General features: G+C 37.8%; 1 protein-coding gene across 1 annotated transcript; it reads left to right on the forward strand.

Moving 5' to 3' along the window:
* Nucleotides 1-220: 220 nt before the first annotated feature.
* Nucleotides 221-16,458, forward strand: LOC129417604 (uncharacterized). The gene is made up of 11 exons (XM_073869343.1): nucleotides 221-353; nucleotides 10,116-10,256; nucleotides 10,746-10,919; nucleotides 11,305-11,472; nucleotides 12,202-12,321; nucleotides 14,391-14,519; nucleotides 14,674-14,774; nucleotides 14,885-14,932; nucleotides 15,015-15,396; nucleotides 15,539-15,661; nucleotides 15,874-16,458. Exons 1-9 carry the CDS (start codon nucleotides 221-223, stop codon nucleotides 15,216-15,218), a joined length of 1,218 nt encoding a protein of 405 aa, XP_073725444.1. The 3' UTR covers nucleotides 15,219-15,396; nucleotides 15,539-15,661; nucleotides 15,874-16,458.
* Nucleotides 16,459-16,593: the final 135 nt, after the last annotated feature.

A 16,593-nucleotide genomic window follows, 5' to 3' on the forward strand; every position in this document is an offset into this window, starting at 1 on the left:
GGAATGTTTGACTTCACAAACAGAACGCATATAAAGCCGCGCTCTGACAGATTCTGTTCAGATCGTTGATTCTCTGAGCGAAAGCGAACGAAATCATTGGCAGCACTTTACGGACTTTACAGTCAGTATACACGTTTGTTCCAAACGATCAAACTAACGTCTTTTTTAAAGCGACCAGTCAATTAACACCTGACAGTCCTTAAAATTGACGGAGGTAGACATGTCTACTTCAAGAGATAAGCTAGTGAAGGTCACCGGTGCACGCAGGTTGAACATCTCTGCAAGTGCAGCTGGCCGAATGAGCTTTTCTCTTCCCGGTGCTATTCCGGAAGATGAATGGAGCCCACCAGCAGGTAAATACTGAACTCGTTAACCTTTTGAGCCTTACGGGCCTTTTTTCAATCTGAAGGCTGCAGCCTCCGGAGGTCGCATATGCAGGCCGCATACGTCATCAAGCCTGGTTTATTTAAGTTAACTGAGTATTGTTACACTCGCAAGTCATAAGCATTTTACGATTAAATAAGAGTAATAGTCAACTTTATAATTGTTATATTCTGAAATAAGACGCAGCCTACACATTGAGAAACGGCCACTGTCACGTAACTCTGACTGGAAAAGCTGCCAGACAGCGTCGGAAAACAAAACACCAGCTTTCCTTTGCACCGTTAAATGATTATTAGCACAGAGAATGAATGCTATACCAGCTTGATTTTAACACGTGCTGTATTGGATATGTAGTGTTATATTATGTAACGTTATAGTGTTAAATATTTATAAAAGTTATTTTGGGTTTTTGAAATTGATTGTCGGTGAGCTGTGTGATATTCTAGCCCTTTAGAAAGTTCGAGGCAAAGAGCTGTAATTTTCTTAATAGTCAAGAAATGCATTGATTTACAATATTTATATATTAAGACATTGAACAAAGAGTGTGCATGGAAGTACAATTCTTATGGTTTTTTTTCCCGATTTGTGAGTTTGGTGTGTAAGTCACCAAATCTAACCTTATATTATTTTAATCACCGTCTTCCCTTAATCATAACACACCATTTTGAAACGTGTTTCAAAAAACACTATTGCTGCCGATAGCAATTTTTCTTTGTAAATGTGTCCACTAGGGGTCACTCTTTTATAATGAGTGAATATAGGTAGGAACCTTCCTTCAGGTGACCGGTGTTGCTGGAGGAAGGTGCACACCGTTTTTGTCCGTTGCACGAGGCTATGCGGTTACCAATGGTTACCAATGGGGTAAATTAAAATAAATGAATACCCTCAGCATTCAAATGGTGAGTGGACATTAAGTAAATGAAAGCCTGTGTGCGAAAGAAAGTGTGTTCGTGAATAACATAACCTACACCATCCAGCAACCCTCAGCTGCTTTAGTGCCATACACTGTAAAAAATAAATTGTTGGCTCAATTAATTATTTTTTAGTAACTAGTTCCACAGAAATTTTACGTTCACTCAATTTCGGACTCTAAAGTGTTACCTGGATTGATGTTTTTTAGTTGGCCCAAATTTGACTCAAATATAAACAAGTATGTTTGCTCAACTAGCTTTATAGTTCATTCAACTAAAATGTTTTAATTAGTTGAATCTTTAAAAACTTACAGCAAAGACTCTGTCAATTAAATTTTAAGTATTTACTCAATGTTTTATGCGTTACTTCAATTAATATTTATTATTTGGACATTTTTAATAAACTTTTTAAAATTATTTATGAAATTTATACTGGTGTTGTTAAAGGTGCCCTTCCTCTGCCGTTTTTATTGTTTTAGACTGTTGTCTGAGGCCTACTCATGATGTTTGCATGATTTTTACATCCAAAAACATCAAAAGCAATAAGTAATAGGCTATTTTGTAACCTGGGCTGCGTTCAGCCCCGATAAAACGTTGCACAACGTTTATTAAACAGAACCGGTGATGCATTGAACGCCCTGTTGGGATGACGTAAGAGTTGCAACTGCGGTAGCTGAGAGGCCATTCTTTGTGTTCTTTTTAAAATGTTTCTGAAGCCTGATGAAATCGTTATAAATGTGTGTTTAATACTGTAAAATACCCTCAATGTTACAGTCACTGACCTTGCCGTCCAGAATGAAAGACAACATTCCAACTTGAACCCATTGAGCGAGCTGTCTCTTTACTATCGCTTGGTTTTTTACATCTTGCCGCTGATTGGGCCGACATTTCTGACACACCCACCAAACAAGAGAAAACGCTTCTAAAACCTGTTGCATTCCGTTGCACACCGTTTCCAGGAAACATGTCGTTCAACCCGGAAACCGTAGCAAATCGTTGTGCACCGGTGTGAGATTGAACGTGCCCCTGGTTTTGAGGCTGGTTAGAGAAATGATCCGTTTTAATGGGCGGGCTGCATTGACGACTTGGAAGTAAACGCCCACTGCTATTATAGGGAATGTTAATGTACGTCACCGCAGTGTTGCATTTTGGGACGTGGGCGCCGTGTTTAGAGGCACCGCCGACCGCTATGCCATTTAATTGTGGGCATGTTAAGCTAAAACTAGTTAAAATTGAAGAAGAACGGAAGAAATCGAGAAGTTGAAAGAAAAAGAGAAGGGACCCTATCGGGAGAAACTAAATGCTACTGCCAAAAAACTTTATTTGGACAAATAAACAACATAGATCCATATGATTTAGCAGCCCAAGACTGGATTACGGACCTCCGCTTACATATCTGGTCAATTACCTTGTTTTTGCAGGAGTTTATTTACACTTTGCAGGAGTTATAAATCCCTTCAAGCTTATAGTAAGGTGACACTTCTTCTTTTGGAGTCTTATGGTTGGCAAACCAGCTATTAACTGACAATGTGTTAATACCTACGTATCTTAATGATTCTATAAAAGAATTTCTCCGTTGTATTCTGTGCGATGAATCAACACATGTTCAAAAGATGGCACTTCTGGTTTGGCCAAGTTATTAAAACAAACAAAATGCTAAATATTTAGCTAACGTTGTTATTTAAATAGTCACAAGCAGTGGGTTTGAGCAGTTGCATTTAATAAAAAATATGTGTTACAATCGTCAAAATTGTCTAAATATTTATTTTTATAACTCACGTGTTTAGGGTGATCAGAAATGAATGAATGAATCAATCAATAACTTACATTTGCAAGTTAGTTTGACAGTGTTAGCATAAAAACAAGACAATTTAAGTGGCTCTGCTTTTATTAATCACAAATTACTGAATGACTGAAAATGCAGCGAACACAATCTCGCTGATGCAGGGATTTTTTTTTAAAAAAGTAAACGTTTTTCTCCTGATTGCAGCAGGCAAACCACGCGATCTGGCGTCTTTTCGTCAGCTCCTGCACCGGCTTCCTTTGTTTTTTCCACGAATAAAAGCTGGAAAAACTTATTCCGTTGTTCAGTTTCCTCCCTGAACGATCGCGTGACCTGCTTGATTGAGCAGTACTGACCAAACATATCGAAGTTTATTAAAATCTCGACAGAAAATACAAAAACAACCTCCAACACATGAACTCAAATACAGCGGGATAGGACGCGTGCCTGCAAATATGGCGGATTACACATAATGCAACACCGCGTGATGTCAACTCCACATTCCCTATTGGATAACAGTTTTTCGTTCAAACTAACTTTCACTTTAATCTCATGTGTAATCAGTTTAATGTTAAGTGAGTGTCTTAAGACCAGTGTTGGGTAAGTTACTCAAAAAAAGTAATTAATTACTAGTTACTAATTACATTTTCAATTATGTAATTAGATTACTTTACAAATTACTCTCTCCAAAAAGTATTTAATTACTTATTACTAATTACTTTCTAAATCCTATTTAGTAAATGATACAAGGAAAGGCTTGAAATGGCTCGAAGAATTAATATATAAAAGTACATCAATAATTCTAGTCCCACTTTAGTGTCCAATTCTCTCTATTAACTAACTATTAACTACTTTTGCCTCAGTATAATCCAACTACTGCTTATTAATACTAAAGAAGTTGTTACTTTTAAGTATTGTAGAAATGGGGAGGGTTACGAACGTAGAATAAGGTTTTGCAGAATCAGGCATTAATACGTGTTATTAAGTATTAATAAACAGCCAGCATCTCATTAATATTAATGCTAATAATCAACCAATTAATAGTGAGAATTGTAAACTTAAACCATGTTAAATCCACTATTGTATTATAGTATATATAATTGTTTTAGAGTCCATACACAGTATTTAGTTACATCAGAAGTAACTGTAATTAGATTACAAGAAAATTAAGAGTAATCCCTTACTTTACTTTTTCAAGGGAAAAGTAATTTAATTACAGTAACTAATTACTTAGTAACTAGTTACACCCAACACTGCTTAAGACACAGTGTCTTTCTTACACACGCATATTTTATCATAAACCCTTTTGACACACACGCGTGTCTTTTATTGTAAACCCAAGCACAAAAACACACACACAAACACACACACACACACACACACACACACACACACACACACACACTCACACGTGTCTTTTATCGTAAACCCTTTCAATGCGCGTGTAGCAGCGCATGCACGCAAACACACACACTCAAACGTCTTTTACACAAACCCTTTCGACGCACGTGTAACGAACGCACAAACACACACGTGTCTTTTATCTCATTCGATGCGTGTGCATCATGAATTCACGTGAATCGCATCCCTTTGAAGAGAAGTCCCGGCCGCAACTCATAGTGAAACAAAGTACTAAAGTGTTTTACTTGCACACACGCGTGCGTGTCTTTTATCATAAACCCTTTCAACGTGTGTGCAGCATGAATTCGCGTCCCTCGGAAGAGAAAACACCGGCCGCTACAGTGACACATAGTACTTAAGTGCTTTACTGTGGGTTCACACTAACCGCGGAAGAGGCGGCAAAAACGCGCTATTCGCGCGTAGTTGGACGCTTGAACATTTGAGTTCACTCGCTTCATTCTCGCGTGAAAGCCGCGGGTGAAATTCTAGTCATTCGAGAAATTCACGTGGAAATCCGCGTCAAGGGAGGGGCTTCTGCGACTCCCCGGAGACTACACCACTCCGCTCGCTTCCTGTAATCATGTTACTACTACAGAAAAGTCCTGATTGGTTAACGCAGCACGGAAATCCGCAGAAGTTCTGATTTTTGAACTCGCGCGTTTCCCGCGGCAACTCTCAATTCGTGCGGAACGCGCGGAACGCCCCGCGCCTTCCGCGCGTTCCGCGCCCTCCGCGCCGCGGCTACCGCGTGTACCGCGCCGCAGGATGCCTAATCGCGTGTTTGCATTGACTTAACATGTAAATCATCCGCGCTTGCCGCCTCTTCCGCGGTTGGTGTGAACGCACAGTTACTCACATAAGCTGCGCCATTCTGTCCGGATCCGCTTTTTAATCGCAGTCTCTCTTCAAATCCAGCGTTCTTCTGAACATCCAAATATGTAGCAACTGTTATGATTCCCTCGTTTAATAGGAATGATGTCTATCGACAAAAAACAATGGCCCGATTACGGTACGGTTGACGTTTAGCCATCCTTGCTGTAACTTGTTATGAAAACTAACTCAACTACACGTAATATGTGGGCGCGGGCTCAAGTTGAAGAGCTCATGAATATTAATGACCTCGATCAGTTCCACGTCACACTGATAAGGTTTTCAAACTGACCTGATGTCTCCGCTTATTTCTTTTCAGTGGTTAGAGCTGACAGAGGAGGTGGAAGTTAATTTTCACATTCACGACACAACACAAACACACATGGACCTAACACATATCAAAAAGTAAAAACGGTTTTATGTGGAAGGGCCTCTTTAACAAAATAATGAACTTCAGTCACATAAAAACAAAAGCTTTATTCACTTATCATACAGACTGAACATACAAAAATAAGTATTTTCTAAATAGAAGGCATAAAACAGTCCAAAAAGCACTCCAAAGTCAGTCAGAACATCTGCAGGGCCATTTAGGAGAACTTCTTTCACCATGTATCCCTCTGGTCTGCCTCTCCACATCATCACCGCTCTGGTTTAATAAACAGAGGAATATAAATACACACACACATACATAAATACATGTTTAATATAATAAAGCTTGACGGTGAAAGACTTTATTCCCTAAAATTGCCAAATTTCCCTCAGACATCACACGTAATTGAATTAAACACTTTTGGGGGGTTTTCTCGGACAGGGCTTATCACTGACTAAAATACTGACATACTTAACATATCAGTGCTATTGTTTTGTCTAAAAATGCACACCAGTATTGTATTTTGTAAGGTTTGTTTGTAAAAATGTCCCAGTTATAACTAAGACCGAGTTCTAAACCCTGTCCGCTAAACCAACCCTATATCCAGGCTATCTTAACTAAAATACCTCCACTTTAACACATAACATAACGCACCTTTATATAACTTATATCTTTACAAAACGTCGAGTATTTGCGTCTTTGCTAATTAATATAGTCTATGTCAGTGTGTGGTGGTGGATAGAACCCAAGCGCAGACAGCTCATAACTGAAAGACGTTTATTAAATAATAAATACCCTCGAGGGGGCAAACAATGACAATGACTATGACTACAAAATAAACACGACAAGACAAAGCGCACACACGACATGGTATCATTGGATACACAATGAACCGGCACAAGACAAAAGACACAATGGCTTAAATAGGGAAAACTAAACTAGGGAACAATGACAAACAGGTGAAGGGAATAAACCAATCATAAATAATTAACAAGAAAACGAGGGGGCAGGGTCAAGACTAAAGACAGGAGAGCATGCGGTACACAAAACATAAACACAGACCACATGACTCTCCACACAGACACAGAACACGTATACGGGGGTGTCAGGATCCCGGCACCAGAAACAAGACAAAATACACTTAATAACATTCGGGATCCTGACAGTCTAAAATTAATTTTTTTTACAAACACTTACCTGACGTGAACTTGAGGAAACAGCTGATGACTTGTGTTGTTGTGTGAATCAAGTGATTCTGGCTGAAACGTGCGGATTGATCTCAGATGAAATGACCTGTGATCCAGATCCTTCCGAGTTAAGACATTTTAAATTTAAAACACACGCACATACATACACACACACTCGCGCGAGCGGGTCGCAAGCACGCGCGCACACACACGGGTATATTTAGAAGTTTTATTTAAGATTGTTATGATATTGGGACTATTTCTCCACCCGCTCCTTCAGCTCTGAAGTTCAAATTCCCAGGCAGCCCGTTTATAACAAATGTAAAAGATATGAAACATCACTCAACAGCGATATCAATTAAGTGCAATCCTAAAATATGATTTAAAACCTTTCATTGTTAAGTATGAGAAATTAAAATGAATCAAATCACGCCTAAACGCCACAGAGATATCAGAGCCAGCAGTCGATTTCTGAAGGGCTAGCCGAGGCGAGGCTGCACTGGGCGGGGTGTGAGTGCTTGAGCGACGGTGATTTTCTGGAGCTCTTCTCCGTCCGAAAGTGTCCGAGCACATTTTTAAATAGACACTATCTTTATTAACCGACCGCATATTTAAACTTAAAGCACATACATTCACGCCTGAACAACTCTTACGATTACATTTTGTGACCAAATAACAGTAATATTATGAGCATTTTGTTGTCAGGAAACATAGCATTCATAAGTCCACATATTGACCAGATTTGTCTTAATTAGTTGAGTCAACACTAGCCATTCTGAATGTTGACTGGATTTGAAAATAACCATTCATTTAAGTTAATGTTTTAAACACAGATTTATCTAGACATAAAATAATATGTCTTCTCAACTAAGCTCAAACAAGAAAATTGGTTTAACTTATATATTTTTGGCCATCCAACATTTCATTAATTGGATTTTTTACAGTGTAGACCCTTTTACTTTTTGTACACAATGATGATGTGGCAGTGTATGCGCGCGCATTTAGGCAACGGAGGTGTGGCAAGAATCAGCAGTGAAGCAACACAGACAGAGAAAGTTATTTTAAGAAGTTGACTTTATCAACTTTTTTAATACAGCTACCAGTTTCGTGTACTATAGTGGAGTGGATAGAAGACGTTAGCAGATCCAGTAGCAGTTTTAACACAAAGTGGCATGGCATCCTACGCACAGAAGCCACCGGCACGTGCCACTATGTTTAGTGGCACTTCTGGTTTCCATTGGCTTATACCAGTGGCTCGTCGAGTGGCACTTCCGGTGTCCAGTGGCTCATGCCACTCCGTTTAGTTGCTCGTACACAGTAAAACTTAGGTCTGTTGGATTGAGGCATGTTGCGCTGATAGTCACCGATCGATCATTACAGTTCTGAGCGTAACTTACGCGTGCTGCTGCTATGTTCATTTAATTGTGACACAATGATTTTGTGTGTCCTTTTTGACTCTGGTGTTTCAGGTAACCAAATACATAACATGAATCAAGAGCTATATATATCATCGTGACGCTCGTTCATAAGGGATTGTATGATCATAATATTTAAAATGGAAATGCATTATATTTTGAGTGTTTAATTTAATAAAGCACAGAATTTGTCTGAGTCATGGTCGTGTGAACATTGTGCCTTTCCTTTATATTAATCTGTTTTTGTAAATCTTTTTTTTTAAAGTAGTAGGCCTAATTTAAGTGAGTCTATTAGATATGCACCCTTTAAACGAAAGACGAGATCGAAGTAAAAAAAACCCTGCCCCTCCTTAAAGCATACTGTAGGCAACATTTAGATCTATTGAAATGCATAAAATAAGTGTGTTTGATTTAATCATTTGTAAAGTCTTTCTGTCGGAGCTTACTTAAAAAATTTTTTTCTGCTTTGAAATAATTAAAAAAAATATTTAAAACAATTACTAATTCTCACAAATATTGTGAAATAATAATTTGTTTAAATTAACAACCCTTATTTCTTATGGATAACAATCTATATAGACTATATAAAATGTAATTTGGAAGGGCACGTGACGTATCTGCACTGTCAACACCGTGTAAATATCATGTTGTACTTTGCAGAAAAAATATTATAATATTCTGCGAGATTCTTATAAATTACACTTTTTATTAAATACAACACATTGGCACTGGTTACATAAAAACATGCCACTCACAGACTAGATTTTCAGACATTTTGATGCTGGGAAACTGTTTTAATAAACTTTTTGAGTTGCTAACACGTTAGAACCAATAAGAAACAACACCACTTCTGTTGCCTACATGCGCACAGGTTATTTGATCATGTGAGCTGTAAAAGGGTCTATAACTGTAGGTCCCACAAACAAATGTAAGTGTTTATTTAAAGCAGATATGTATGCGCTGATTGTGTAAAAAAACGATAAATCTAACTTCCATATTTTTTGTGCCCCGGTTTCCCCTACCATCACGCGTTGTATCTCTAATTACACAATAATGGATGAATCTGCATTAAGAAAACTAAATTACTATTAAAAGGCTGTTTATGGTTTGTACTTTGCACTGCTATTACTTTCTTTCCTAGTATTTTTGTCTTGTTTTCAATATAAATGTCAAGATGCATTTTCTTGTAGAGCAAAATTACAAATAAATAAAACTTCCTAAATTAAGCATTTTTTTGATTAGCAAAATTATTTAAGAAAATAAGTCTAGTTTTTTTTTAAGTGAATTTGTGCATGAAACAAGCAAAAAATCTGTTTAGAGAATTTTCATAATTTTTTTTGTGAGTGTTTAAGATTATTTTCTTTCCCCATTAGTAGATTGTTTTGCTTGTTATAGGCACAAATTCACTTAAATATAATAATTGTATTATTTTGTCTAAAAACTAGATTTGTTTTCTTGAGTAATTTTGCTAATCAAGAAAATGCTTCTTAATTTAGAAAGTTTTAAATATTTGTACTGAAAACGAGACACAAATAGTAAGTAAGCAAGTCATTTTTTGCAGTGTGTCCTAGCCGGTCAAACATATGTGACTGGAAATTAAGCTGCTACAATCAAAGCGAATGGTCACACACTCGCTAGAGTTGAGTATTTTTAACGATACGTATCCCGAGACAAGGCCATGACACGCATCTCGCTACAAGAAAAAGCTCAAGGCTCAAAGGGTTCAAATAGATCATAATGTCAAGATACCTCACTAACTGTTTATAATGTGTTATTTATGTCTAATCTTTCCAGTTGTAAGACAGAGTACCATCTTGTCTGATTCAACTGGTGAGCACGTGACTGGCAGCAGTGCACGTGGTGTTCAACGGAGGTTGAACATCTCTGCACCTGCAGCCAGGCGCGTGTGGGAGGATGAGAAGTGGAGCCCAGAAGGTCAGTCACCCATTATTGAAACATCAAATATAATTAATATCAGGGGGGAGATGTTTGTGTACACAGAGTGTTACATTCACGTTTGTACAGCCTGTATTAGTTGATTTAGTTGGTGATGATTTAATAGAATAACATTTAAATCAACTATATGGGCTTACACGTGACTTTGTTTGAATGCGTATTTAATTTTTTAATCCTCCTGGATAAAAAACGTCATAGGCCAGTCGGTCATCTGACTGCTTGCACTGAACTGTGTTATCCATAGTGTAACCAGTTAAGACAAATACATGTACTGTTACACCATTAAAATATATATATATATATATATATATATATATATATATATATATTGGCACCCTCAGATTAAAGATTTTCAAATAGTTGTATCTTGGCCAAATATGGGCCTTTCCAGGCTCACATATACACACTATAGAGTAAAATATGTTTGATTTCATTTTTGTTGTTGTTCTTGATTTCCTATCTTTCCAGTTGTTAGACAGAACACCTTGTCTACATCGGCTCATGGGCTCATGACTGGCAGCAGTGCACGTGGTGTTCAACGGAGGTCGAACATCGCTGCACCTGCAGCCAGTTACACGAGATTTACTCTTCCTGGGGCTATAGAGGAGGAGGAGGAGGAGGAGGAGGAGTGCAGCCCAGAAGGTCAGTCACACCATTATTGACACCTCAAATATAATTAATATCAGGGGGAGTAAATTATGAGATTTTTGTGTACACACAGTATAACATTCACTTTTGTACAGCCTCTATTGGGTGATTTAGTTGATGATGATTTAATAGAATAACATTTAAATTAACTATATGGGCTTATATGTGACTTTGTTTAAATGTTTATTTAATTTTTTTAATCCTCTCGGATGATAAAATGGATAAAAACGTCATAGGCCAATCAGTCATCTGACGGCATGCACTGAACTGTGGTGTCCATATTGTGATCATTTGAGACAGATACATGTTCTGTTACACCCCATTTATATGTGTATGTATGTATGTATGTATGTATGTATGTATAACCCTGTCTTTCCAGTTGGTAGACAAAACACCATCTTGTCTACCTCAGCTCATGGGCTGGTGACTGGCAGCGGTGCACGTGGTGTTCAAGAGAGGTTCAACATCTCTAGACCTGCAGCCAGTCACATGAGGTTAGCCGTTCTTGAGGCGATAGAAGAGGAGGATGAGGAGTTGAGCCCAGAAGGTCAGTCACACCATTATATTTACACTTTAAACATAATTAATATCAGAGAGTACATTGAGATTTTTTATTTCTGTGTAAACTTTTTCTGTGTAGGATAATTTATGTATGTACTATAGTTTTCACCCTCATAAGCCCAGATTTTCCTGTTTACATAAGAGGTCAGCGGGAGTCAAAATGAACCCAGAAAATAAAAAAATGAATACAAAAATATATACATTTTAAATGATAAAAATAATATTTATTTTTTGTTTACTTCCCATCTATACTTTAATGCTGTGATTTGGGCAATATAAAGTACTTTGTACCTGTTTACCACTACATTCCTCAAATACACCATTAGCTTCCCTGTAAAATATGATTTTTTTAATGAAAAATTCACATAAATTATTATCTAAATTTGATTTAAATTATTTCTAGATATTGATCTAGATGTTATGTGCTGAATTCGGCCATCTGCTGGTTAGAAAAAACATAAAAGAGTTACAGTTTAGGAAATAAATCATTTTGACCAGCAGATGCCCGTAGAGACCCATTCAGTTCACTGGAACTGGACCATTTTTGACAGAATTTTTACTTTAAAGTGGTTGTGGAAATCAAATTTTACCAACTTATTTATATCAGCTGAAGTACATTTCAAAACATATTTTTTCAAAATACCACATAAACTGTTACTATAGAGTAAAATGTGCTAGAGAAGTTTATCGCGTGTATGTCTTTATGTCCACACAGCTCATGGACTCATGGCTGGTAGCGGAGAACGAGACACTCTGTCTGTCTCTTCATCTGCAGCTGATCAAGAGTCTATTGTGTCTTCTGAGGATTCAGAACACAACACAACATACACAATGGGTATGAGCCTCAAATATAATGCAACAAAAATAAATATATTAACTTAGCTTTGGGGAATTTAAGAGACCACTACAAATTTGCTTTTATTTAGCCTATCATTTCTTGTATGGCAGTAATGTCGTTCCAGTGTTTGTTGAAAAAAAGCAAACCTCAGGAGTGATATAATGTCACCCAACAGTAATAAAATATGTAGAAATATGTGCAAGTAAAAAAATACAGAATGAAAACGTTTTGCTCATGCAGAGCAAAATAACTTGCAATAAAACCAACTCTCTGTAGTAATGTAGAGGACATGCTGAAATAGTCGATTTGGCAGATGATCATCATGTTTATAATGTTTAACGCAGATGTTGTTGATGAAAAACTTGCCTAATTTTCTGGAAAGAACTTTTCACTGGTATCTGAAAACTGTTATATGATGATCTGTTTTTTTTGTCTTTTCTATCATTTAGAACAAAAAACAAAATCACAAAAAAAGGGGAAGAAGGCGGCTATTCGCACTTTCTTCCAAAATACATGGCGAGCTATGAAGAAAGCCTTCTGTGTTTGCCAAAATGAGGATGACTTGGATCCATCTGATCCAACTAATCCTCGGCCAGGCCCGTCCGGCCTGAAGCCATAGGCCCGGAGTGATCATGCCGATCTACTCAAGCAAACGGGCCACCCTGGTTTATTAAATACCTTGGAGGAAACCAACCTCCAGGAAGCGGCTGATCCCAACAATGGTCCATTCGACCGGGAACGAGATGCCCAACCGGATCAGTTTGATAGTCAGCCAGGCCCATCTAGCCTGCAGAGGGCCCGTTACGACAATCGGCAGGATAGTCCCTTCGGACTCGAGCCGGCGGGCTATGAAGAACCAGACTATTGCCTGTCTGGTTCAAGTACCTTGGAAACAACAGAGTTCCAAGAAGCGGCTGATCCCAAAAATGGTCCATTCGACCGGGAACGAGATGCCCAACCGGATCAGTTTGATAGTCAGTCATGCCTTTCTGGCCTGCAGAGGGCCCGTTACGCTATTCGGCAGGATAGTCCCTTCGGACTCGAGCCAGCGGGCTATGAAGAACCAGACTATTGCCTGTTTGGTTCAAGTACCTTGGAAACAACCGAGTTCCAAGAAGCGGCTGATCCCAAAAATGGTCCATTCGACCGGGAACGAGATGCCCAACCGGATCAGTTTGATAGTCAGTCATGCCTTTCTGGCCTGCAGAGGGCCCGTTACGCTATTCGGCAGGATAGTCCCTTCGGACTCGAGCCAGCGGGCTATGAAGGACCAGACTATTGCCAGTCTGGTCCAAGTACCTTGGAGACACCCGAGTCCCAAGAAGCAGCTGATCTTGAACATGGTCCGTTCGACCAGGAGCCAGGTGCTCCGAATGATCATGCTGATCCTCAGCCAGGTCCATCTGGCCTGGGCTTGAGTGATGAGGAAGATTCTCTGTTTGCTAGTGAGTATACTGTTATTATGTCCTGGTTTACTCCATTTGTTTTTATTCACCAGAAAGTATCAGCGTAGGACGTCGTTTTTATAAAGGATATTTTATATATGGTAGTTCTCAACAAGGGTTAAAAAGTTTTATGATGAATTATTCATTACAGTTTTTTTCTTTAATTATAATTAACCGGTAATATTTGAGGTGCTAAGATGCAAAAGTGCCTAAACGCCACCTCCATCAATGATATTATTCGAATGATCTCGCCACATATTATATGTTCATCCAATACTTTCACATCAAATCCACTTAATTATGATCTGTTCAGAAGTAGTTTTTTTCCAGAATTCATTACCAAGAAAACATATCAGACACATTTAGAAATAATTTAGTAATAATAACATTAATATTCTGAATTAAGTCATGTTTGATTACATTGTGATTAATTAAACATTGAAACACAAACATCATATAGTGTCATTATTGTTGATAAATTTGGTCTAGTAATCAACGCCATATTTACATTCACTGGTAAATGTTTAAGAATTTGTTCAATCTTCAGATATAAAGAGTGTATTTATAGTCGTTTATGTCTATGAAACATTAAATATTATTTTGCATTTCCTTTAAAAAAAGATTTTAGCAGTCGAGGAGAATCTGATGAAGATGGAGATGATGAAGATTTCTCAGTAGCAGCACCTTATCCTGTTGACCCTGCTAATGACACACAAGTTGAACCATTTGGATCAAGACCAACTCCTAATTGTGGGTCCACCAGCTATATATATATATATTATTCTGTCTTGTTTTATACATCTACCGTTTCCATATTCTTTGTTTATCTTTTCAGTCAAAAAAGACAAAAGAAAAAAATTTAAGCATCTCCTATGTTAACAGATTCCTTTTGCATGTTTTTTAGGGTCTTTCACTTCTCGATATGAAGTGTTGCCAAACTGGTTGCTTGGATCAGGGAGAACAGGAAGGATTTTTGCTGCGATTCGTTTATCTGATGGTGAACAGGTAACATTAATATCTATTTATTAAACAATTTGTCCTCTTGTAAACCAATGTCCAATGTTGAGATAAATTACAGACCGTAATGTTAAATATAACTACATTAACTTTCGCAGGTTGCGGTCAAATGTGTATCAAAAGATAAATATAACAGCCGAAGATCGGTAAGTGGGCAGAATATATATTTAGTTGTTTTGGTGTTTAATTATGACAGCGTAATAACAACGTAACTTTTTTTATCCCTAGCCTGGCTTACGCACACCCGTGCCACAAGAAATCGCTATGATGTTGGAACTGCAACGACACCCTCCCCTGTGCTCTCGCATGATACGTATGCACGAGTGGTTTGAATTTCCAGATGGATACATCGTCGTTTATGAAATGTTGCCACATCCCTGGATGAGGCTGGACAAATTCTTCGAAAAAACGATCGGATCAGCGAGAGAATGATTAGAAACGTATTTCGTCAGTTGGTGTTAGCCGCCAAATATTGTTGGGAGCACAGGGTGTACCGTTTATTTTCTTAGCAAGAAAATATAATGGTTAACATCAAGACCATGAAGTAAGCTTTGTGGCTTTGGTGGAGGGCGTTTGGTTCCTGTTAGTTCCTGTGAACCGCAACTGATGGGTAATTAGCCTTTTTGAGTTTCCCAGAAATAAATCCTATTGTCATAATGCAGCCTTGGAATTCGGTGGACCGAATGCCTTTCACTTCAATGTTTTTGATGTGATGACTGTAAATGAAATGCATGAACTGTTTTGCTAAACAGATCCAGAGACTGACAGCAGACCGGCTAGGCAGCTGACCCCTCTCATGGCATTGAGAAGTGTTTTAAACTTCATGGTTAACTACAACGAGACCCATACTGATGGAAATCTCGCTGTATCTGACGGTAAGTGAAAAGCACTATTTTATTTAATAAATATAATTTCGTGTACAAAGGCTTTATATTGTATCTTAGTTTCTTAGATTTTAGCCAAATGCATCTTTCTTAAATTGACAGACGATGAGTAAAATCTAGATGATGTATTACAGCAAAACATAGGGGACTGCCTCTGTGTGCTCACTAAGTTGCCTAATCTGTTTCATGTCTTTCGAAACCAGAATGCTGTGAACTCTGCCATCATTTAGCGGTTTATCGTTTCCATGACACATTTGACTGAATCCTAAGACATCCATGGATGGCACAAGATGAATGGTCCTACACAGGCTGGCCAGTCACAAGAATTTCTTTGTGAAGAAAAACACTGATGCTTAAACGCACCAGTCCCAGTGCCATCCGAAATCAAGCCTGATGCTTTGGATTCCAACCTGTTTAACAGATAATTCTGTCATAAATTGAATTTTTGCACTTGAGTTTCAATCCTTACTATCTTTTAGTATTTTAGTATTTAGTAGTGTTTTTAGTTTCTTGTTTATCTTTTGTTAATAAATTCCAACTTTTGTAATTTTTACAACTGTGTCTTCCTTTGGTTGATAATACAGTTAAAGGTTCTACAAGTTAGCCAGAATCTCACAAAACCCTTTGAGATAAGGGACATTGCACAGAATCGGTGCCATTTCTGTCCCAATGACATTATAATGCAAAACTAACTCTAAAATACATTTTATTATTAATCAAGGTTTCCTGTATGTTAATCTAACACCACATTTAAGCTGTCATTTAAAACATTAATAAAAACTACTTGGAACACTGAAAAACAGCATTTTATATCCGTCCCTGTTTTTATCTCTGTACTTTAGCTTTAAATATAAAGCATACAATTCTTCAGATATCTTTATTTTTTTATGTGGGTCCATATCCCATATTTGCTTTAAATATTT

This window comes from Misgurnus anguillicaudatus, chromosome 7 (assembly GCF_027580225.2).
Source record: "Misgurnus anguillicaudatus chromosome 7, ASM2758022v2, whole genome shotgun sequence".
In the NCBI taxonomy this organism is placed as follows: Eukaryota; Metazoa; Chordata; class Actinopteri; order Cypriniformes; family Cobitidae; genus Misgurnus; species Misgurnus anguillicaudatus.

Bases quoted from the DNA above. Each gene is read 5' to 3' on its own strand.
- LOC129417604 (XM_073869343.1), top strand. From the start codon at position 221: ATGTCTACTTCAAGAGATAAGCTAGTGAAGGTCACCGGTGCACGCAGG. The intron at 354-10,115 runs GTAAATACTGAA...TAATCTTTCCAG, and splicing joins TGAATGGAGCCCACCAGCAG to TTGTAAGACAGAGTACCATC. The intron at 12,322-14,390 runs GTATGAGCCTCA...CTTTAAAAAAAG, and splicing joins CAACACAACATACACAATGG to ATTTTAGCAGTCGAGGAGAA.